General features: G+C 38.7%; 1 protein-coding gene across 1 annotated transcript in view; it reads right to left on the bottom strand.

Annotated features, from left to right (window-relative positions):
- mms19 (MMS19 homolog, cytosolic iron-sulfur assembly component) overlaps positions 1 to 23,937 on the bottom strand; it is a 36,608-nt gene that overhangs the window by 7,417 nt on the left and 5,254 nt on the right. Inside the window, exons 8-22 of the mRNA XM_049465153.1 lie at positions 23,074 to 23,135; positions 22,525 to 22,611; positions 21,126 to 21,200; positions 20,692 to 20,769; positions 19,245 to 19,383; positions 18,964 to 19,118; positions 14,430 to 14,508; positions 13,915 to 14,040; positions 13,281 to 13,362; positions 12,966 to 13,063; positions 12,077 to 12,229; positions 10,422 to 10,577; positions 8,776 to 8,875; positions 7,217 to 7,319; positions 6,732 to 6,806 (exon numbers count right to left, since the gene is read on the bottom strand). Of these exons, the coding sequence (XP_049321110.1) occupies positions 6,732 to 6,806; positions 7,217 to 7,319; positions 8,776 to 8,875; positions 10,422 to 10,577; positions 12,077 to 12,229; positions 12,966 to 13,063; positions 13,281 to 13,362; positions 13,915 to 14,040; positions 14,430 to 14,508; positions 18,964 to 19,118; positions 19,245 to 19,383; positions 20,692 to 20,769; positions 21,126 to 21,200; positions 22,525 to 22,611; positions 23,074 to 23,135 (1,568 nt within the window). The remainder of the gene's footprint in view (positions 1 to 6,731; positions 6,807 to 7,216; positions 7,320 to 8,775; positions 8,876 to 10,421; positions 10,578 to 12,076; positions 12,230 to 12,965; positions 13,064 to 13,280; positions 13,363 to 13,914; positions 14,041 to 14,429; positions 14,509 to 18,963; positions 19,119 to 19,244; positions 19,384 to 20,691; positions 20,770 to 21,125; positions 21,201 to 22,524; positions 22,612 to 23,073; positions 23,136 to 23,937) is intronic.

Raw genomic sequence — 23,937 nt, 5'->3', positions numbered from 1 at the left:
GGCTTTATAGATAACTGGCTACACTTTGAGGGCAAGCCTGGTCTTTTAGGTAGGGATGGTGTCCACCCCACGCGGGAGGGTGCTGCCTTACTTTCATGCAGCATAGCTCATAGTCTTTTAGTTAGTCGGCAGAGTAGTATTAGAAGCTGCTGACAATCCAGAGCCGGGACCAGGCCGCAGACAGAGAGGCTTAACCGACCGTCTGCGAGCTGCAAAGAGACGTTACCTAGATACCAATGTATTCAGACTGTGTCTGTCCCCCGAGTCAAACAAAAACATCAAAAAACTAAAACAGTAAATCTAAATAACTTAACTTATATTAAACAATCATATCCAGACTGTAGTACTAACATTTCAAGCCTAAAGATTGGTTTACTTAATATCAGATCTCTAAATTCAAAAGCAGTTCTAGTGAATGAAATGATAACTGATCAGAAATTCGATGTTCTGTGTCTGACAGAAACCTGGATTAGGCCAAATGAATATGTAGCATTAAATGAAGCCACCCCTGCAGGCTATAATTATATACACAATCCGAGATTGTCCGGTAGAGGAGGTGGGGTCTGCATACTTTTCCAAAGTACCTTAGTTAGCAATCAGAAACACTATGAAAATTTTACTTCTTTTGAGCTTCTTTACACCAGTATAATTAATCCAGTTACAAAAAAGAATGCATTTTCTTTAATTAACATCTACAGACCACCAGGGCCCTATTTAGAATTTTTAAAAGAATTTAGTGATTTTGTCACAGACTTAGCAGTAAGTAATGATAAAGTGATTATAGTTGGAGACTTCAACATTCATTTCGAAAAATTGGATGATCCATTAAAAAAGGCATTCACATCGATTTTAGACTCAGTTGGTATTATTCAAAATATAACAGGACCTACTCATTACTGTAATCATACTCTGGATTTAGTTTTGACCCTGGGTGTGAGCATAGATAACCCGAATATTCGTTCTCAAACCTCCGCAATTTCAGATCATTACCTTATTTCATTTAAATTACATCTCAGTCATAATATACGTACATCCCCTAGCTACTCTGTAAAACGTTCAATTACGCCTTTTACAGCCCAACAATTTACAGATAAGCTTCCAGACTTATCAACTCTAATGTACTCTCCTGTAGACCCAGTAGAACTAGACAAACTAACCGAAGGTTTAGAAAATACCTTTCGCTCTACCTTAGATGTTGTAGCACCCCTTAAACACAAAATAGAGAGACAGAAAAAGCTCGCACCGTGGTACAATGATCAAACTCGTACCTTAAAGCAGTTAGTACGAAATTTAGAGCGTAAATATCGATCAACTAAACTGGAAGTGTTTCACTCTGCGTGGAAAGACAGTCTTGTTAAATATAGAAAAGAACTTAATAAAGCCCGCTCAGCATATCTGGCCTCACAGATCGAGATAAATAAAAATAATCCTAGAGTTCTCTTTAGTGTTATTTCCAAATTAACTAAAAACCAGGCAGGTACTGGACCTCAGATCCCAGCCATTCACACCAGCAACGATTTTATGGACTTCTTCAATAGTAAAATTGAAAACATTCGGGATAAAATTAAACAGATAAATATTACATCCTCTCTGTCATCTGGTCTGGCTGATCTAGAACAAAACTCTGTTACTGAAGTTAGGTTGGAAGTCTTTAACCCACTTCCACAGCTAGAACTAGAGAAAATTATCTCCTCTTCAAACAGCACAACCTGCACACTTGATGCTGTTCCCACAAAATTACTAAAACAGGTACTGCTAGATATAATTAAACCTCTGTTAATGATAGTAAACTCATCGCTCGCCCTGGGCCATGTACCCAAAGCCTTTAAAACAGCTGTAATTAAACCTCTGATCAAGAAACCAAATCTTGATCCTAGTGTACTGTCTAACTATAGACCTATTTCAAACTTACCGTTTATTTCTAAGATTTTAGAAAAAGCTGTAGCCCAACAACTTTGCTCTTACCTGCAAAGAAACCAGATCTATGAAAAATTTCAATCTGGATTTAGGCCTTATCATAGCACTGAGACAGCTTTAGTTAGAATAACAAACGATCTACTTATAGCCGCCGACCAAGGCTGTGTTTCCTTACTCGTACTTCTCGATCTGAGCGCAGCCTTTGATACAATAGATCATACTATCCTTTTAGAAAGACTAGAGAACATGGTCGGTGTAACCGGAACTGCCTTAGCATGGTTTAAATCGTACTTAACCGATCGCTATCAGTTTGTGAGGATAAATGATATGTCTTCCAGTTATACCAAGGTAAGATATGGAATTCCACAAGGCTCTATATTAGGACCGTTATTATTTACATTATATATGCTCCCACTGGGCAAAGTTATTAGAAAACACAATGTGAATTTTCATTGTTATGCGGATGACACGCAGCTCTTCATATCAGCCAAACCTGATGACAGAGTGAGATTAAAGAAAATCGAGGATTGTGTAGAAGATGTAAAATCATGGATGTCGCACAACTTCCTCCTATTAAATAGTGATAAAACAGAAGTTCTCCTATTAGGCCCCAAAGCTGCTAGAAATAAATTATCAGACTTAATGCTAAATCTGGCTGACTTCTCAGCCACCCCTGGTTCAGCAGCTAAAAACCTTGGAGTTATCATAGATTCAGATCTAGCATTCGATAAACACATATCTAATGTTACTAGAACAGCTTTTCTACACCTCCGTAACATCGCCAAGCTAAGAAATGCCCTATCACTGCATGACGCAGAAAAATTAGTACATGCCTTTATTACCTCAAGGCTAGATTATTGTAATGCGCTACTGTCTGGATGTTCCGGCAGTAACTTAAATAAACTTCAGCTAGTTCAAAATGCTGCAGCCAGGGTCCTTACTAAAACTAGAAAATTTGACCATATTAGTCCAGTACTATCAGCACTGCACTGGCTTCCAGTCAAATTCCGCATAGACTATAAAATTCTCCTGTTAACGTATAAAGCCCTACACGGGCTCGCTCCTGAGTATTTACAAGACCTCATCTCCTGTTATGAACCACCGCGATTACTCAGATCTCAGGGTGCTGGTTTATTAGTAGTGCCTAAAATTCAGAGGAGCTCTGCAGGAGGAAGAGCTTTCTCTTATAAAGCGCCTCAACTCTGGAATAATCTCCCCGAATATGTTCGGGACTCAGACACAGTCTCAATCTTTAAGTCTAGACTGAAAACTTACTTGTTTAGTTTAGCTTTTGGTAATTAATGTTTTTCCCTTTAGATAAGGCTGCAGATTCAGGGGTTCATGGACAGAGGAAATTGTGGTAAACTGAGATGCTGGTGCTGTTGTTCTCCCACTGCACACGGTCACTCAGGTTTGTGGACGGTGGAGTGGGTGGATGCTGGTGTTTCAGGGTGCCTCCATGTCTATGTTACCTTCTGGCTCTCTGCCTTTAGTTAGGCTGTTTTATTCAGTTCTGCCGGAGTCATTTGCCACACTCTGATAATGTTTTAATATTCTCAGTTTTGCATAAATCCAGTCAAAACTAATTCCATCTCTCTGCTTTCCTCCGAGTTACTGACTGCCCACCTGTCTGACCCGATACCGATGTTGGACCCTCAGGCTCTCGCGTCTCCTGTCCGGCCAGACTGATGGAAGTTTCTGAAGTCAGCTCTTCTCCACCACCACCACAGATCAGCTGCTCATCGACCATCTTACTCTCCACTACAGATTACATCCAAGCCATTAGTGGCGCTATTACACTCCTGAGTACATAAAACCTATATGGATGTATAAAAGACTTTTTAAATTTTAATTTAAAAGCCGTTTGACCAGTGGTAGGATGGTCCCCCCCTTAAATGTGAGTCTTGGTCCTCCCAAGGTTTCTTCCTCCTCCCGCAGCTCTGAGGGAGTTTTTCCTTGCCTCCGCACTCACTGTGGGTTCTGTATTCTGTATTTTCTATGTGTAATGTTTTGCCTGATTCTTTGTCCTGTAATCATGTTTCTGTAAAGCTGCTTTGTGCCAACACCTGTTGTAAAAAGCGCTATACAAATAAATTTGATTTGATTTGATTTGATTTGATTTGGGCAACTTCAAGCTGGTGTTCCACAAAACCAATTGACAGCATTATTTGGAGTGAGCCCTGGTACCAGTATCTCTAAACTAAAGACCAAACTGAAGTTCCAGATAATAGGGAATGTCAGAGACAGTGCCAGATTAACACTTTCTGAGGCCCGGGGCTAATTACCAGGATGAGGCCCTTCATTTCATGTTCTGATACATGACCTCACACAAACACACGGACACATCAGCGACAGCGTACACAGTACCAATCTATAACAGACTACCGTTTAAAGTGAACTGATATTATGATTTCCATTCAATTTAGGGTTGGGCGATATCTCTTTAATTGGCAGTTGACGATGTTTACAGGGAAACATCGTGATGGACGATGATATCGTGGGGGGTGGGGGTTGATTAGAAATAACTAAAAACTGACACTTACTATAGACGAATAAAATATATACGCAAAAAAGGAAAAATAGGACACTTTAAAAATATCATTAAATGATGATGATACATAAAAAATAATGTATATCTTATGAAGAAAAAAAAAATTATCAATAAAATAATAAAAATATTTCAAATGAATAAAACAATAATTCATATGAAATAAAAACTCATTTAAAACACAGTCAAAGGCTTTCTGTGCGCAGAATAATAAAAGATTCAGTTTTAAGTCATTGAAACAGCTCACCAAAACCTCAACCTTTCCTTTATATTTCACAATATTCCATTAAATGTACAGGTCCTTACTCATCTTCATTTATTTAACTAAACTGAGTTTTATTTTTGTAGCCTCGCGCTGAATTGAGCTCCGCGCTGCAGAAGAGCGAGACAGCGAGAGAGAGAGAGAGAGAGAGAGAGAGAGAGAGAGAGAGAGAGAGAGAGAGAGAGAGAGAGAGAGAGAGAGAGAGAGAGAGAGAGAGAGAGAGAGAGAGAGAGAGAGAGAGAGAGAGAGAGAGAGCACAGCGCATCTTTGCTGGTGGTAGCTGCTACAGCAGGCTGACTACTCCACGTTGGTTAATTTGGGTGTTTTCTGTAATAATTCTGTCGCTCTTTCCTTTTTTATTGCTTGTAATTTTCTTTTTTTAAATTAATTTTTGTCATTTGACATTCAGCGACCGGAGGCCCGGGACTGCAGCCCTTTCAGCCCATTCTTTTAATCTGGCCCTGGTCAGAGACAGGTTACAAAGTGGGCGTCTCAAGATGATGAGACCAACCCAAGAAGATCAAAGTCAAACACCAAACGAGACAACAGCAGAAAAACTTCTACAGACTTATAGCTGGCATACAGACACTCTCACTGTAGAATTTATCCTGCAGAATTTTTTGCAAAGCAGGTTTAAATCATGATGCTCCCTCCAACATATTTTCTGGTTGGGGTGACGTTTTCATGGTAATTGCCTTTTTTATGTTTAATCTTAGTGTAATCTGTCCACAAAGCATTTTTTGCCAGTACCATCATCGAGTTTAAATGTGCTCTTTCGCAAACTTTCGGCATACAGTAAAAGTTTGTTTTTAGTCAGAAGAGTCTTCCTTCATGGTGTTGTGCCACAGATACCCTGTTTATTCAAGGCTTTACGGATTGTATCATCAGGAACACAGATGCTAGTCTTTACCAATAACACCTTAAAATCCTTGAATCTCACTCTGGGATGTTTTTTTTTTCCTTATTGATGAGTGTATATTGTACTCTTTGGGTAATTTGACTGGGTTGTAAATTGCTTATCTTACTGTAGAATGGTAAATTTCTAAAAGTGCTTGCATTTACTTTGCAACTCTTCCCAAATGTATGTAAATCAACAACTTTTGACAGTAGATCCTCTGAAAGCTCTTTTTGGTGCGGCATACCTGCATACGTACACATATTCTGCTTGTGTGGAGCAAAACTCAAAATGTCAGTGTTTTTATTAGTCAGATTAGCTGTAATCCACACCTGCAAACTATCAAGACTCCAGGTATGCTAACACTTGACTTTAATTAGCCTTTAATTTGAGGTCATTAACACAATGGTTACACAATACTTTTTTCCACCATGATGTTTTTATGACCGTTTTTACAGTGCGAGTCCACTGGCACTTTTCTTCAACGCACGTCGCTGTGCCAAAGCCCTTGGCTCGCCGTGTGTGGGCGTGTCTGTGATGTTTTTGAATTTAAATAAAGCAACAGATGTGATCATAAGTTTAATATATTTTACATTGTTAGTAAACCTCACTGTAATCTATAGTTCTATAAATCCATATTCAACCATTTTTAGATTCTCTTCTTTCGGTTAAAGGCGTCTGTTCTGTGTGCGTAAGGCTTTTCTGTGTGTGGCATCACTGCCTGCTGTTCTCTTATTGGCTGGATTCATTTAAATAAAGTTGAGCTCTGCTGAACTTTTTCGCCAGATGGCGGGGCTGCGTTCAACGCAATGCAACCCAGCATGCACCGCGGCATGCGGCAGCTCTCTCCACTGAAATAAATAGGATGCGTCTGGGCTTAACTGCTAGTGGACGCGCATTGTTAATGATCACATGAATGACCGTAAACTTGGCACAATATATTGGTGAATACCTTTGACTTGGAGGAAGATCAGACCAAACTAAACCAAACTAATATATATTTTTAAAGATCAGACCACAATTTATGACACACTTTTGTCATAAAAAACATGAAAGGGTTCACATAATTATATTTTGGCCACTGTATATGAGTATATGAACAAACTTACGCTGCGAGGGAGTGAACACACACAGCCCATGAGCAGACACACCAGCTGAGACTGGGTCCACGACTCAGACTGGCTCTGCAGAGAAAACATCAAATAATTAAAATCACAACAAAATATTTTAAAAGTACAAATATATATTAATCATCATTGGTTTTACTATCCAGAACACAAAGCAGAACTGATCTCACTCCATCTGCTTTATGGGTTATTTTAAAAGCAGCTGATTATTCCGGACGAGCCTCGACTTCCAGTAATAACATCTGGACACACTCACACAAACTGGAATCTGTTTTTCCATTTTAGGAAAAAGTACTGCAAAGTTATTTTCCTCAGGCCGGTCAAAGAGCCGCAAACGTGTGATAAGCCTTGTTTTCCATTTTCAGTTTCCATGAAAGCATCAGTGGCTACATAAAGGCAGAGGTGCTATATAACTCATATATATTTAGGGTTATTTTCTTTTAAGAGTGAACTAACTGGATTCTCACTTTTAGCAGCTGGATTTGGGATGGGTAGGCATTGTCCGGCAAGAAGGAGACATCTCCATCCAGGAAGAGGGACACGACCTGGGCAGCCATCTTGGCAGCAAGGCTTAAAAAAATAATAAAGAAATAAAAAATAAAATTAGAGGACAGATTGACACAGGTCAACCTTCACAGCTGCAGAGGTTTTTTTTTTCTCACTTTATTCTTTATTTTTCACTTTTCATTGAAAACAACTGAAAATAAATAATAACTTGACATTTTTTACATTTACATTTACAGCTGATTAAATAATTATGGACTGTACAAGAATGACATGTCAGCATTTTTGGGTGTGTATATGTGTAGGATTACGTTGAAAATACTAATGTTTAACCTTTACTGGTTAATTAACCCACTACAGGCTGTATTAAATGCATTTTTACATTACAATATAAAGCAGACATTACTTTAAACATGGGAAATGTAGTCACTAGCACTGCAATGTGTTGATGGCTGCTATGCAGAAATATCCTGAATTAACTGTATTATTTTGCTGTTATGCTACCATGCTGACCACATACTTTAGAATACTTGCATTACACATGCTTTAGATGTGTTTATGTCCCAAACCACACACCTCTATACCTTAATTAGTACAGTAATAAACACATTATTTAGTAATAGAGAGTGGTTTGAGACACATCCCCCTGGTTTTAGAGTGAGTAACCCTCTAATTCAGGACTTCTCAACTGATCTCAGTCCGGGACCCACATTTTCTCATGGTCATTAAGTCACGAGCCACTTTTATAGAATACAAACCAAAATTTATTTTTGAAAAATAGCCTTCAAAAAAAAAAAAAAAAAAAAACTATTTAAACATACATATGCATGCAAAGTGAATTTAAGAGCATTTTATTTTAGAAACTGATAAGGAACATTACAAACATCATGTATAAAAGTTACTACAATAAAATTTTATTTTAAAACTGCACAAAATAAATAAGGTCACAAAATTAGATATTTCACTTCTCTGTCTAGATCTGCATTTAGAGTACATTAGTAAGAAAACTGATTTTTTTGGGCCAATATTAAAGACGAGTACAAAATCAGATCACATTTTTTATTTTTATTTTTTCATTTAAAATTTTTTATTAAATGTATTTATTGTCTACAAGCTGTAGAAAATACAGCTTGCATTTTTGGGTCCTGACCCACTTGCTGACAATCGTGGCTCTAGGTTATATGAACAAGTCGCCCCCGTAGCCTAATTTTTGTGCTTATTAACAGCAATAATAACCAGATTCACTTCATTACTGTAATTTAAAAAACGTGGCTCTCTGGTTAAAACAGTCATTTAAGATGGAATGCAAAAACAATAAAATATATCTATTGTCAAAATGCTGATACAATACTGAAATAAACTCAGTGCAAACTGCATTCATTGTGAAACCCAATTCAAGCTATAGGTGTCAAGCTTATTTCCTGTGGCATCTGCACAAGAACATGCCTCTGATCTGCATGCACTTGTCTGAGTAGTGTCTGAGTAATGTGTGTGTGGTTTTCCTGCTGTCTGGGTGACTCACTCTGTCTGCAGTGCTGCACAGGCAGTGCTTATAACAGGAACTACAGCAGACAGTACAGCCTCCTGCGTGAGAGCGCTGCTGTGATCTGAGCTCTTCAGACCTGCATTAAAACACAGAAACAACAGAAAATCAGAGAGTAACACTTTTATTCTTTAGTACAATGGGATCAGATGTGAAACAGACACTTATGAGCTCTATCTTACACCCTGTACAGGGTGTGTCACAATGCTCACTGCTATCTTACACCCCACCATCAGTCTATATTCATTGTCATTTAAATAGCAACAATGCTTGTGAATATATCCACACAGATGGGCGTGGTGACAGGTGTGAACATTAGGTGTGTTGCTATGTTGGCAACATAAAACACATGCACACCACTGACTGAATACAACCTAAACAGACGTCAACCACCAGACGTTCATCTTGGCAACGCAGGTACGCAATGTGTGCTTTACTGCATGAACACCACCACGTGTTATAATATTTTACATCAACAATAAACAAAATACATAATAAAATAACATTGTTGTTTCTGTAAATGACCTGCTCACACACCTTTACAGCATGAACAAGCAGGTAAGTTTCCTCTGCAGGGAAGTGCAGAAGAGCCGCGCCATTAACATACCAAACCGCCAAAGTCAGAGTGTACCTGGTGCCTAAATGGAGTGGTAAGTGACACACTGACTGGTATATTTCATATTACGCTCCCAAAATTAATAAAAATAATTAGTGCGCAAGGTGTACTTTTCCTGTCATTACGATAGCAAAGACACACGGACACATCCTACATCAAACTACACGGTGCGCAGTTGACAGCACACCTATAGATTGCTAAAATAGGGCCGTGTGTTTGATTTATTTTTATTATTTTATTTCAAATTCATCCCCTAATTTGGAAGGCCATTTACCACACTCGCTCACTAAGACTCCCCCTATCGCTAGGAATGCCCAAACACTAGAAGGGAAGACTGAAGACTAGCACATCCCTCCTCCAATACATGTGAGCGCAGACTCGAGCTCGGAAAGCTAATACATCAGCTAACAGACGTCGGACCGCCATCATACTAGGAGTGATGTGGGGAGTGAGAGTGCTATCTACCCATCCAGAGAGAGTGTAGACAACTGTGCTCTCTCAGACTCTCTTGGACTCTGGCTGCTGATGCCGAGCAGCATAACAGGTTTATGTTTTTGTATTAAACCCTAAAAGTAATCATTCTTAAAACTCAACCAGCCACAGTAAAACAAATCCAATGTTCAAAATAAAAATTGAGGTTCCACTGCTAAAACAAGCATGTATAAAAATAAAAAGGGGATTCCTGCTCATCCTCCACATTCAGTCTGTGGGTTTGGTGTTAAACTCTGTGTGGAAACTTGCTGCCAAACACTGTTTTACAGTGGTGAAAAATGGAAAAAGCCGTCGGTCACCAATGGCTACAACCCAAATATAACCTTTTTATTCACTACACACACCTACCACTGAACCCACACACTTCTTTAGAGGCTAATATGAAATAATAATTAGGATAATAAAAAATATTGGCAAATACTAACATATCGTCTTTACTGACTATTTTTCGCTGCAAAATATAATCATCTACATATTTATATAATCATTAGTATACCCATTCCATATAAATGCTTACTCTGCAGAGCTGCCTGAAGGGTCAGTGCCAGCAGTTGAGGAATGACTGCATCATGGAAAAAGCGGCCTATCTCCTCCACACCTCCGGCCTGTTCAGCTATCCTCTGCAGACTGTGGCACACTGAGGTCACTTCCTCTACAGAGAAACTGCTGCTACCTGCATGCAGAAGTAAAGAGTAAATGAAGAGTGTAAGAAGAGTGGGGATCAAATGGAATGTGTACATGTACACTATGGGTCAGTTTCCAGGAACAGTGCTAATCCCTTTCTGGGAAAAACAGCTCTAAATGTAAATATCTGCTGTTCTGGTGTTTCCTGAGAATATAAGAGTGTTAATCTGAAGTTTAACCTCCTTTACTGCAGTAACGGCCTGGGTTTTCTGGGAAGGCCTGATACTAGACGATGAAACATTGCTGTGAGGAGGATTTGATTGATTGATATGTTGAAGTTCCCCTTATATAGAGGCTTTCTAGAGGTCAGTATGCAGTTTACATTCTCCTTCCATCCATCCTATTCTTCTGATCCATCCTATTCTTCTGATCCATCCTATTCTTCTGATCCATCCATCCATCTATCCTTCCCATTCATCCATATATCCTTCCAATCGATCTTTCCAGACCATCTATCTATCCATCCTTCCTTTCTTTCTATCCATTCATCCAACTATATATCTTTCCAATGCATCAATCCTTCCCGTTCATCCATCCATCCATCCAGCCATCCTTTCTTCTTTCCTTTCCATCCATCTTTTTCATTCACCCATCTATTCCTTCCCATCCATTCGAACATCCATCCATCCTTCCTTCCTTCCATCCATCCATCCTTCCTTCCTATCCATCCTTCCTGTTCATCCATCCATCCTTATATCCTTCCCATCCATCCATTCATTCATCCAATGCATCAATCCTTCCTATTCATCCATCCATCCAATGCATCAATCCTTCCCATTTATCCATCCATCCTTCCTTCTAATCCATCCATTCTTCCAGTTCATCCATCCGTCCTTCCCATTCATCCATCCAACCATCTATCTACTCTTCCCAACCATCCATCCATCCTTATATCTTTCCCATCCATCCATTCATTCATCCAATGCATCAATCCTTCCCATTCATCCATCCATCCATCCATCCATCCATCCAATGCATCAATCCTTCCCGTTCATCCATACATCCTTCCTTCCTATCCATCCATTCTTCCAGTTCATCCATCCGTCCTTCCCATTCATCCATCCAACCATCTATCTACTCTTCTCATCTATCCATCCAATGCATCAATCCATCCCATTCATCCATCCAGCCATCCTTTCTTCTTTCCTTTCCATCCATCTTTTTCATTCACCCATCTATTCCTTCCCATCCATTCGACCATCCATCCTTCCTTCCTTCCAGCCATCCTTCCTTCTGATCCATCCATCCTTCCCACCCACATACTTATCCATCTATTCATCCTTTCAAACATCCATCACACCCACAAATAGTGACATACATGCTATTATTGAGTTCTAATTAATGAATCTGTGTAATGCTTCAACTCTTTTCTAATTTTAATCCTTTGATTTTAGGAAGGCTGTGTGGAAACTTTTGAACACACAGTGGTGTTTATAAAGTGAGGGTAAGAAGACACAGTGTATTTGTGAAGAGTGCTGTGCTGTGTACCTGAATGCACTGAAGACAGAACCTGCAGCAGAACCGGAGCACTTTCCCTCACCAGTACCGGCTGAGTGGACACAGCAGCCAGCGCCGCCACACACCGCTGCCGAACAGCTCCCCTACACTGACCCTGCGATGGAGCGGCGTCATCTGATTTTTCTGTGGGGTTTAATAAGGTGATTTTTAAGAAACTATAATAGTTGGTATTGCAGGCTCCCCCTACAGTAAGGAAATGGACACACTTTACACATGCATTTCTAGGCAAGCTATCAGATACAGAACCAACAATGATTAAAGAAGCATGTGTTCTAAGTTAGTAAAGTAATATTACAAGATATTACACAAATGCAGTACCAGTCAAAAGTTTGTACACACCTAGTTTTAATATATATATATATTTTTTTTTTTTTCCTATATTATAAATGAACAGTGAAGTGAGCCAGACTAAATTCAAGAGATTAACTCTTGACGAGTTCAGCACAGCTGTTAACTAAAAGCTATTCCAGGTGTGTTATTGGGTTCTCGCAGATATGGTACTGCCTGCTTATCCAGTGATACATATTGCAGTTTGTAGTTTTGAGCCTGTGATGCGAATGGTATAGACACTGTTGCATCTAATGCATTTTACGCTATTCTAATTTAAGCTAGACACGTTATCTATTGGCTATCACACCCTGGATGAGTCACATCATGCAGTGAAGTGCTAAAGCGAGTGCAGTAATGGTTTGTGGTTCAGTTTGTTGATCAGCTTTTCCTTACCCATTACCCACAAGGGATTTTCCTGAGAGCATGGTGTGATTCCAATAAGCTTTACAGAGCCAAAATTACAAAATTGCTGCAAAATGTATGCATGGAGCTTTGTGGAATATAGCATCCATATTGCTTTAAAAGGTACCTGAGAATATTTCCTCCTTCAGTCGTGGAACCATCCGGGAGGTGAAAGCTGCAGGATGGAGACGGGACAGTGATCCCACACACTCCACCACTGCCAAACTGAGAGAGGAGAAAATAACTTCAACACTAACCTGCATACAAGTTCTTAGTGCTGCATATGAGATGCAATCAAACAACTAACACAGCTGCAGTAGTGCAGCTAACGTAACCTAATTAAAGCATATAGTTCAGACAAATAAAACGTGGCTAGTCATTCTAGCGTTTTATATAAATTTCAGTAATTATGGTGTATTCTGTAAAATGATTATGATGTTACCTAACTTGAGCATCCTCCTCCTCCAGAACTAGTCTGGTCATATGATCCACAACCTTCTCCACCTCCGACTCTGCTAGCAGGCCTTAACAAGAAGAAACAAGTGAGACTGTTGTTCCAAGTACAGTATTAGGACTAAACTATACTGGAGAACACAGGACCAGCAATTTTTGAACATATTATATTATAATATTAATAATACACTCTCTGTGTGCCTCTATATTATGAAAAATAAGAATAGTGTGTATTTTTCCTTATGTTATGTATCAAACAGAAACAGTTGTGACTGTAGAGACTATTGTGATGTGCATATTTAGATAAACATTTTTTTTTTTTTTTTTTAGTGCAACCCTATACATAATAAATCATACTTTATGTTAAGGTTGAATGGGTGGGCTTAAACTTCTGTAGGCTGAGTGGGTGGGGCCATACTTCTGTAGGCTGAATGGGTGGGGCTATACTGCTGTAGGCTGAGTGTGTGGGCTTAAACTTCTGAAGGCTGAGTGGGTGGGGCTATACTGCTGTAGGCTGAGTGGGTGGGGCTATACTGCTGTAGGCTGAGTGGGTGGGGCTATACTGCTGTAGGTTGAGTGGGTAGGGCTATACTGCTGTAGGCTGAATGGGTGGGGCTACTCACCAGGCTGCTGCCCCATAGTGGCGAGAACTTTGGTAGCAGTGATTTGGAGGCCTGCACTCGACTCAGCCAGAGCAGAAAACACAGCACTGCATAGAGACACCTGAAAGGGCAGCAGCACACTCTCCTCTGAGAGAAAGGCAGAAAAAAAAATATTATTATTATTATTATTATTATACAGTTTTTACAAGGCTGTGTCTCAAACAGTGCGTCTAGGAAAAGACAACAGTGTACTCATTTATTTTTTTCTATTAAGAACTAGTTTTGATGATACTGACAAGCTTTTATGATTCTACATAAACAGAAATGAAAAAAAAAACTGCGATGTTATCATGCAACAGATCGTGATACGATAAAATCCTGTCACACTGCCCACACAAAGCTACAGTTCTTATAAGGCATACTTCCAAGTGGTTACTGGAAACTAATCAAATGTTTTAATGAAAAGGACAATTCCTGAACAGCCCAAAGGGATAAATGCAGGCAGATACGCTGGAGCATGTTTAATACGCACATACCTCCCTCTGCAGGCCGGCTGCTCGGAGTGGGCTGGATGAATCCATGCAGAACCTCCAGCAGAGTGCGCCGCTGGGCACACTGAACAGAGACAAGGACAAGACAGAACATACACATCAGTGCATCAGTACAGACACAGCACTCGTTTATTAAATGCTAAGCAATGAGCACAGTCTGACTGATATATTGTTTAAATTATCATATCAGCTGATATTAATGACCAGTGGTTTGACTTGATATCAGTACTGACAAAAACATTTTTTTAAAAAGTGGGACAAAATTAAAGATATTTTTGGTTAGTCAACTGTAAGAAAAAGTAGATAAAATAAAAGATATCTAACTGATAGAAAAAAACCCAAAGGACTGTGATTGGCTCCATTGAATATTTAAGACTTAATTTTTAGAAGATTAGTAAGTGTGACCATAAAGAATTGACAGTCATTTCAGCAAGTAATATACTGTTAAAATAAAACTACTGGAATCAACAAATAAATAAAATGGAGATGACACTGATCAGATCCATTAAACACACACACACTAGAACACATATAAAATACTTAACAATATATATACACTATATCAAATATGCAGTATGTTATAAACACTACATCAGTCGGAAATGAAACCAAAAAAAAATATAGAGAAAATACAGTGCCCTCCATAATTATTGGCACCCCTGGTTAAGATGTGTTCTTTAGCTTCTCATAAATTGAGTTTTGTTCAAAATAATATAGGACCACGATGAAAAAAAGAGTAAAGTCCAACCTTTAACTCAAGTGAATTTATTCAGTAGGAAAAAAATCCCACATTAAGAAATAATTATTTAACATCAAATCATGTGTGCCACAATTATTAGCACCCCTGATGTTCATACTTTGTACAACCCCCTTTTGCCAACAAAACAGCACCTAATCTTCTCCTGTAATGTTTCACAAGAAGGGAGAATACAGAAAGAGGGATCTTTGACCATTCCTCTTTGCACATTCTCTCTAAATCATCCAACAACCTGGGTCCTCTCCTCTGCACTCTCCTCTTCAGCTCACCCCACAGGTTTTCAATGGGGTTGAGGTCTGGGGACTGAGATGGCCATGGGAGGAGCTTGATTCTGTGTGCGGTGAACCATTTCTGTGTAGATTTGGCCACATGTTTAGGGTCATTATCTTGCTGAAAGACCCAGTGACGACCCATCTTCAGCTTTCGGGCAGAAGCCACCAGATTTTGTTTTAAAATGTCCTGGTATTTTAGAGCATTCATGATGCCATGCACCCTAACAAGGTTCCCAGGGCCTTTAGAAGAGAAACAGGCCCACAGCATCACTGATCCCCCGCCGTATTTCACAGTGGGCATGAGGTGCTTTTCTGCATACTCAGCTCTTGTGTTACGCCAGACCCACTTAGAGCATTTGTTGCCAAAAAGCTCTATCTTTGTTTCATCTGACCAAAGCACACGGTCCCAGTTGAAGTCCCAGTACCGCTTAGCAAACTCCAAACGTTTGCGTTTATGATTGTGAGTGAGAAATGGTTTCTTCCGTGCATGCCTCCCAAACAGCTTGTTGGCATGTAGATAGCACCTGATGGTTGTTTTGGAGACTTTGTGACCCCAAGAAGCTACCATTTGTTGCAATTCTGTAACAGTGAGCTTTGGAGAACTTTTTATTTCTCTTATCATCCTCCTCACTGTGCGTGGTGGCAAAATAAACTTGCGTCCTCGTCCAGGCTTGTTTACCACTGTTCCAGTTGTTTTAAACTTCTTAATAATTCCTCTGACAGTAGATATGGACAGGTGTAGGCGAGTAGCGATTTTCTTGTAGCCATTGCCTGACTTGTGAAGGTCAACACACATCTGCCTCACTTGAATGGTATGTTCCTTTGTCTTTCCCATGTTGAAGATAAATGGCCTCTGTGTCACGTCATATTTATACCCCAGGGAAACAGGAAGTTGTGAATTACTAATTAAATGTTCCTACATACTCTGATCAACTTCGTGAACTACTGTAGAAGTGACAGAAATACTTTTATTAAATTTATTTCCTAAGAATTGTTAGGGGTGCCAATAATTGTGGAACAGGTGATTTTATGAAGAATAATTATTTCTTAGTCAGGGATTTTATTTCACCCTTAAAATTTACTTGAGTTAAAGGTTGGACTTTACTTTTTTTCCCCATCGTGGTCCTATATTATTTTGAACGAAACTCAATTTATGAGAAGCTAAAGAACACATCTTAACCAGGGGTGCCAATAATTATGGAGGGCACTGTAGCTATAAAAAAAAAAAAATGCTTAGTCTCATTTAACATTACTAACCCAGTGATAGCATACAAATCAACTTTGCTAGCAGGAAAAGCCCCCCCAGCTCACATAATGGAATCAAGCACCTTCTTTGTGAGGCAAAAACAAAAGTTCCTTGGCACTTTTAAAACATTGTATCTAAAACATTGTACATGAAACTACAATTTAAGGCTTTTAGGGCAAGATTTAAGTCCTAATCAGGTAAATCTTCAAAATAAAAAACATAGATTACTGTCTAAAACTCCTCAAATTAAATCTTTTCACAATTCTATTTGATGGTGAACCAGCAAAACTAGGCTTGCCTGGGTCTTCCTGTTTTCAAATATCAGTATAGTAGCTAGCTAGCTACTCCTGTCAGACAGTAAGTGGAGAGAGTAAACTTTGGCATTTGTGGCATCTGCCAATGACGTAAAGATGAAAATTGAGGAAAAAACAAATAAACAAGCTAAACTGAATTAAAGAGCTGATTTTTATGAATGTATTATTTATATCCGTGGTCCGCAACCAGCGGACCTCGGTCCGGATACGGACCCATATGCCATCCCATCCGGACCCGGAATAAATTGTTAAAACATTTTTTAAATTATTTTATTAAAATATTATTTTAATTTTGACGGGAGAATTAATTTTAAACCGGAGCGTTTATTTTTTCCCTATCTGACTCAAGTGCTTTTACCAGCACTGCACTGAGCAAGGATTGGAAGCTACAAACCAATCGCGTGCGAGTCATACTAACCACGTGGTTCAACTAGCGAATCAAATCGCCAGCTTGAACTCAGAGCGAGTTGTATGAGCAAACCGAAGCCGAGGTTTGTAGCGAGGCACAGACATCCACGCAGTGTGATATAAGGAAGAGAAGGTGAAAGGCGAGCGAAAAGCGATTAAAGCGAGAAACGCAGGGAGATGATACAGATGACAGGACGTGAATTACAGTCAGAAGAGGTGCAAACACTATGGCGCTTTCAAAAAAGAGAAAAGTAGACGCCGAAAACCGAGCGTTCAACAGGGAATGGACTGATGCATACATGTTCATTCTTCCACCCGCGAGCACGAAACCGAAGAACCGAATGTTGACAGGGCAAGCCAAAGCTCAATTCTCACACTGAGCAGGGGAAATTGGGGGAAGACAGATGTAAGAGAAATCTGTAAGAGAAATAGTTCAGGTGTTTTGAGAGTTGTTTTGTTGAGGAGAAATATTGAGATATAATTTAGTTTTTTTTTTACTGCAGCCACACAATGTTATCCTGTGTTTCAGTGCTAATAAACTTCTTTCAAATGATTTTAGCCTGTATTATTATTTTATAACACAATTTATTCAGATATCGTCATACTGCAAATAGACGATGTTGTGGACTTTTGCTTGAGGAAATCTATTTGAACTGGACCTCCTCACAGTTTTCTTGAATACCCCTGATTTATATTATGTAACTGCAGCCACCATCCTTCTTTTATGCCTTTATCATCTTTTGTATAAATCTAACTGGTCAGCAAACAAAACTCTTCCAATAAAATATGTTTTACATAAGCTGAGCCCCCAGTATTTAAATAACTCTTGTACAGTTATAACCCAATCAGATCAGTGATGAGTGAGAGATAAATATCTCTGAATTTATCGTTAAATCTATTGAGAGTCACTCTGACAGCGGCCAATTGTTCTCAAAGGGAAATACATTTAAATCATGTCTGAACTGAAGTTTATACTTCCACTCCGATCACCTGATACAGCACAGCAGCGCTGAGTCACGTTCTGCTGTATTCTGTTTAGTCTGCAATGATGATTAATGCAGTAAGAACATAAAAACATATAAACAGGGGGCTCCCAGCGCTGCCACTATGATCAGACTATGGTTCAAATCCCAGTCATGCAGCTTGCCATCAGCTGCCAGAGCCCTGAGAGAGCACAATTAGCATTGATCTCTCTGGGTGGGTACAGTAGATGGCGCTGTTTCCTCTTGTCACTCCTAGGGTGATGTGGATCAGCACGAGGCTGCGTCTGTAAGCTGATGTATCAGAACAGAGTCGCTGCGCTTTCCTCCGAGTGCACTGTGAAGCTACTCGGCAAAGCTGCATCGGCAGCAGTTTGAAAATAAGCGAAGACTGACTTCACATGTGTGCTAGTCTTCACCCTCCTTGTTTTGAGGCACCACTAGTGATGGGGGATATATAGCTGAGTAGCAGCTGAATTGGCCAGATAAATTGTTTTGATAAAAAAAAAAATAATAATAATAATAATTAAATCCTGACCCACCTGAGTTCTGGAGCTGTACTGATCCAGCAGGGTGGGCAGCACCGCCGCAGTCACTATCAGGCTGGACCTGTAGGAGGCGCCGCAGGCAGCTTGCAGCAGCTTGGCACTGGGCCAAACCAGCTTCAGGTCCGGCTCATACAGATGGTGCTGACAATCTGAGAGGAAAAGAGAGACAGAGAGAAAAGAGATTATTGGAAATTTCCGACATATACAGAGTGTATTCAATACTGTGGGGGTAGAAAAACCTCATACTGCACAGATCATGAAGCTAGAGCTGATACCTTTGAGGACTTGGTCCAGGAACGTCTGCAGAGCATCCTCAGAGTCCGAGGTGAGGACAGAGCGGGACAGGCAGGAGGTGAGCGCAGCAAGAGCAGCCAGACCTGCAGACTCCACCCTCTCACTCGCCGTCTGGAACACCTGCACGTTCAACACGAAGCTTATAACTTACAGCTGTCTAACAACTGAGATCACACCAAGATCAGGTCAGCTACATGACCAGAATCCCACTGGGCCAAAAACTAAATATGGTGTTTCAGTCCATGCTGCAGTTACAGGTGCATCTCAGGTAAATAAAATATCATTAAAAAACATTGATTGATTTTAGCAATTTAATCTGAAAAAGTTAAATTCATACACACGCAGAGTGATCTAGTTCAAGTGCTTATTTCTTTTAATGTTGATTACCGTGTTTTTTGCACTATAATACACACTGGATTATAAGGCGAATTATGCAACACTAGTAAGGAACTGGGGTTTCACCATCTTTTCCCTCTAATTCAGCATGTCTCGCCGCTAGGTCGTGGTGGGTAACTAAGTTAAGTAAAGCTAAGCTAAGTTCAATTTCAATTTCAAAGTTTATTTTTCACACACACAGTTATACACAGTACAATGCTTTGAACAACTGTTTGTGTACACTAATCAACAATAAGACAAAAAAAAAGTGCAAAAGTAAAGAAAAAGTGTGAATAAGTGTGCAAAATAACGCTGTGCAAAAAGGAGCAAATAAGGTGCTAAAAGGAAAATGTCCTGTGTGAAATAAATAGAACAAGGTTCCAGTGTATGTGATGTGATGTAATTTAGAGTTCAACCTGGTTCAGTATCTGAATAGCCTAAGGGAAGAAACTCATTTTCATCCTTTTCGTCTTAGATTTCAAAAAGTGAAACCGCTTAAACGAAACTGTAATGTTTATAATTCTTAAAAAACTAGTTTATTTTAAAGTCAAATGAGCACTGGGTGTAAATCTACACAGATTGCCTCCTGAAAACTGTTTATTTGGGTTAGTAAAGCAATTCAGTTTGTTAATAGTGTAGTTATTTATAGATTTCCAGATTTTCACTAAGGCTGGGTGCAGCAGTATTGACATTAGCTGCTAACCGCTAATGGTAGCAGCAGTAAGAGCTTGTAAATGCTGCACGACAGCACTACAGTGAGAAACCCTGCGAGTGTTCTGCTAAGCCAGGGCAATATCAGCTCCCGGTTCATTTCACTGAGTTTGTTTTAACACAGTAAACGCGAAGATTACAGACCGATATACTCACCTCTGAGCTGCTAAACAGCTAGAGCTTAGGGCGGTTAGCAGCTAATGCTAATGCTTCTCCAGTAGTGCTTCCAGTCAGAGCTTCAAGAGCCACCACACACAGACGAATTAAGAACATGGGCTACAACTGTTGCTTTCCTTGTATATTGGCTGCTGGGACTATTACAGACTCGCAAAATTCACTCACCTCTCTGCGGATGGATGACCACAAGCCTGGAAGGAACTCGGCCAGCTCTTTGTGTCCGTATGCAGGAGAGCAGGCAGCCTGGAGCAAAGAGGACTGGATTACTTTCACACTTCGAGCTGATCTTATAATCATAGCTGATCAAAACAATGAGTTACTTATTGATTAGTTACTAAATAAGGGTTAGAACTTAGTAAATTAAAACTATTTAAACTACCAAACTATCAGACACGCTGAGCAACTGCTGTATAAACTGTAAAATGATGGGAAATCAATTTCAGGAGGTGATTCTTTGACTTCACATTTACAGATGATTTATTCTGCAATAAACCAGGATTAAACAGTCACAGGATTAGAACAGTATCCCGGTAACCTTAAATAAAATAATATATAAAAGAGGGTGAAGCTTTGACACAGATCTGAGCACACTGTTTTACCAGCGTCTGTAGAGAGTCCACTTTAGCGTTCTGCACGTCTGAGTCCAGCTTCTCAATGAGGAGCGGTAGGAGGAACTGCAGGAACACAGAATGCAAAATAATAAATCAAACAAACACACACCTTTCTGTATTAATGTTTTTGAATATGAGGTTCCAGTTTGTAAAAATCACAATAGAGCTCAGTATTTACAGGAAGACAAGTCAGATACCACAATTCAAACGAATTGTTCCAGAGAAACTGAACTGATCTGGAGGAAGTTCTGAATACAGTAGAACATAGTATGGAACAATTCAGACAGAGATACAGCATCCAAAACCCTACTGTTTTGCTACATGTGTACTTTAGGTAAAGGTGAGCAATGAGACAATATTTTATTGTATCGTGATACATTTTGATTAGAGGTGGGACAAAATATTGATACTGCAATATATACTACCATTTTTGTTTGTGATACATTACTGATACATGTTGTCAAATATCAATATTTTAGTGAAACGTAGGCACTCTAAAATCTTCACCCCCCCCATTGAGACTTATAAAGTTACTGCATTATTACTCCACATGTTGGCAATGAATCACATGAATAGGGTAAACCTGCGGTAAATATATTGTTTTTTACATTTTTGAAAGTGACACCAATAAATCCATTATATTATTCTCTTCAGTAACGCAGATGCTGTGAAGTATTGTACAGAATTGTCTTGTGATATACCCCTAATCTTTCAAATTAGGTAGAAAATAGGCTAAAATTAGAAACAATAACAAAAAATTATCTACCATTACTAATACATGTTGTCTGTCTGAAAAAATATTACAATAAATATTATGTATCATGGACTCGTTAAACAAGCTCTGTCAATTGATTAAAAACTCCTTAACATTAAACTTTTAATAATGGGCATTATTAGAATAAGCAGTGCTAGACTAGCAAAATGTAATTATATTTCTATTAATAAATAGTCAATCACTTAAAACAACTCTGTGATTAATCGCACATTTTAGTCTTTTTAACATTAAGATTTTAATAATGGGCATTTAAAGGTCAATACAATAATCAGTATTAGACTGGCAAAATTAAATTACATTTCTATTAATGGTGTCAATTGCTTAAAATGTATTGTATTCATCACAACAATTGTATTTTATTTAATCATGATTAAAATAATGATAATTTTTTTGTAATGCTGGAACTTCACTGTATTTTGAAGAGGGAGAGTAATAATAGTGAAATGTAGTTTAGACCTGGCAGATTAGAGGTTTTTTACTGTATTTGGCTTAAGAGATTTTAGTGATGGTTTGTTCAGGAGAAAATGTACAATTCTTTTTTTTTTTTTCTTTTTTTTTTTTCTTTCCATTCAAAATTTAAACCTATCTTGGTGTGATGTGTATTCTCCCCACCTCTGCGAACCGCGGCGTCCCTGTCAGAACTCCCCGTAGAGCCAGGATGAGCTCCTCCTGCGTGATCCCATGAGCATCGTTGGGTGGCTGCACACAACATGCAGGGAATTAAGTTCATTATTTCAGTCTCAATTCTTTTTTTTAACACTTTATTATACTAAGATAATTATACAAAAATAAAAACACAATCTTTGGCTTTTTACTTTCATTTACTGAATAAAGAAAAAGTTATAGTGCAAATGGTTCTCTCTCTCTCTCTCTATTATATATATATATTTATATATATATATATATATATATATATATATATATATATATATATATATATATATAAAATAGTGCAAATGGTTCTCTCTCTCTCTATTATATATATATATATATATATATATATATATATATATATATATATATATATATATATATATATATATATATATATATATATATATATATATGCATAGTTTTATTACTAACAATGAACAAAATTAGGATTCAGGTTCTGTTCTCAGTTTGAGAGCAATATAAATGCAAAGCTGGGATCCTACGTACAGGTGTGAAGTCTATGGGGAAGTAGCAGGATGTGACTTCAAAAAATTCTTCTGTAAACTGACCTGAAGAAGAAAATTAACATTAATGATGTCATTAATAAACAATATAAAATTAAAAACATTTAAATAAACACTTCATTATTGGAGTGAGAGAAGCAGAAAGGTCATTTGGAAGAGTTGACCACCATTTAGGCTGCCCGTCATCCAGCCACTGATGCCTTTGTTTGTGAATGAGAAACCTGGACGGCTAGAGACTGGAACCTTTTCGCCTTTAATGACTAATCTAGTTTCTGTTTGGGATTCAATGATGGTTGGGTTAAAGTATGGAGGCCTTGTGTTAAGTAGGGCTGGGTATCGAAATTCAATACCAAAAAAGTACTGACTGAAATGCCTTGGTACTACTGAGTACTGAAAGGTCTATTAAAAAAAAAAAAAAATTGGTGCCTGTTTTCAATACCTTGCATGAAATGGGCATTAAAAAAGTGCTAAAATCTCTCAGGCGCTCGCTCTGTCTCTCACTTGCGCAGTCTGTCTCTTGCTCTCCAGCTCATTCGCATTCTCTTGCTCTCTCTCTCTCTCTCTTAGCACAAAATCTTATTATTTGAAAGTGCTTATATCTTATATATATGACAAAGTCTGCTGGCTACTCCTGCTGTGTACTGCGTGAGGTTTTCAACTAAATTATCGAAATAACGTTTCTTCAACTGATCTAGTAAGTGGGGCTCTGGTAGGGTTTGATTTGGGGAGGGGTGGTGCCAGGGTGGTTTAATAGAGGTGTCCTTATTGTAACGTCAGAAGCATATAATTCTTGACACCAAATCTTTTTAACTGATTCAGAGACAATGAACACATGGGTGGATTATTT

The sequence above is a fragment of the Astyanax mexicanus genome, chromosome 15, assembly GCF_023375975.1.
Source record: "Astyanax mexicanus isolate ESR-SI-001 chromosome 15, AstMex3_surface, whole genome shotgun sequence".
NCBI classification, from domain to species: Eukaryota; Metazoa; Chordata; class Actinopteri; order Characiformes; family Acestrorhamphidae; genus Astyanax; species Astyanax mexicanus.
The sequence above is the reverse complement of the archived record's forward strand: the minus strand, read 5'-3'. Positions and strand labels throughout refer to the sequence as shown.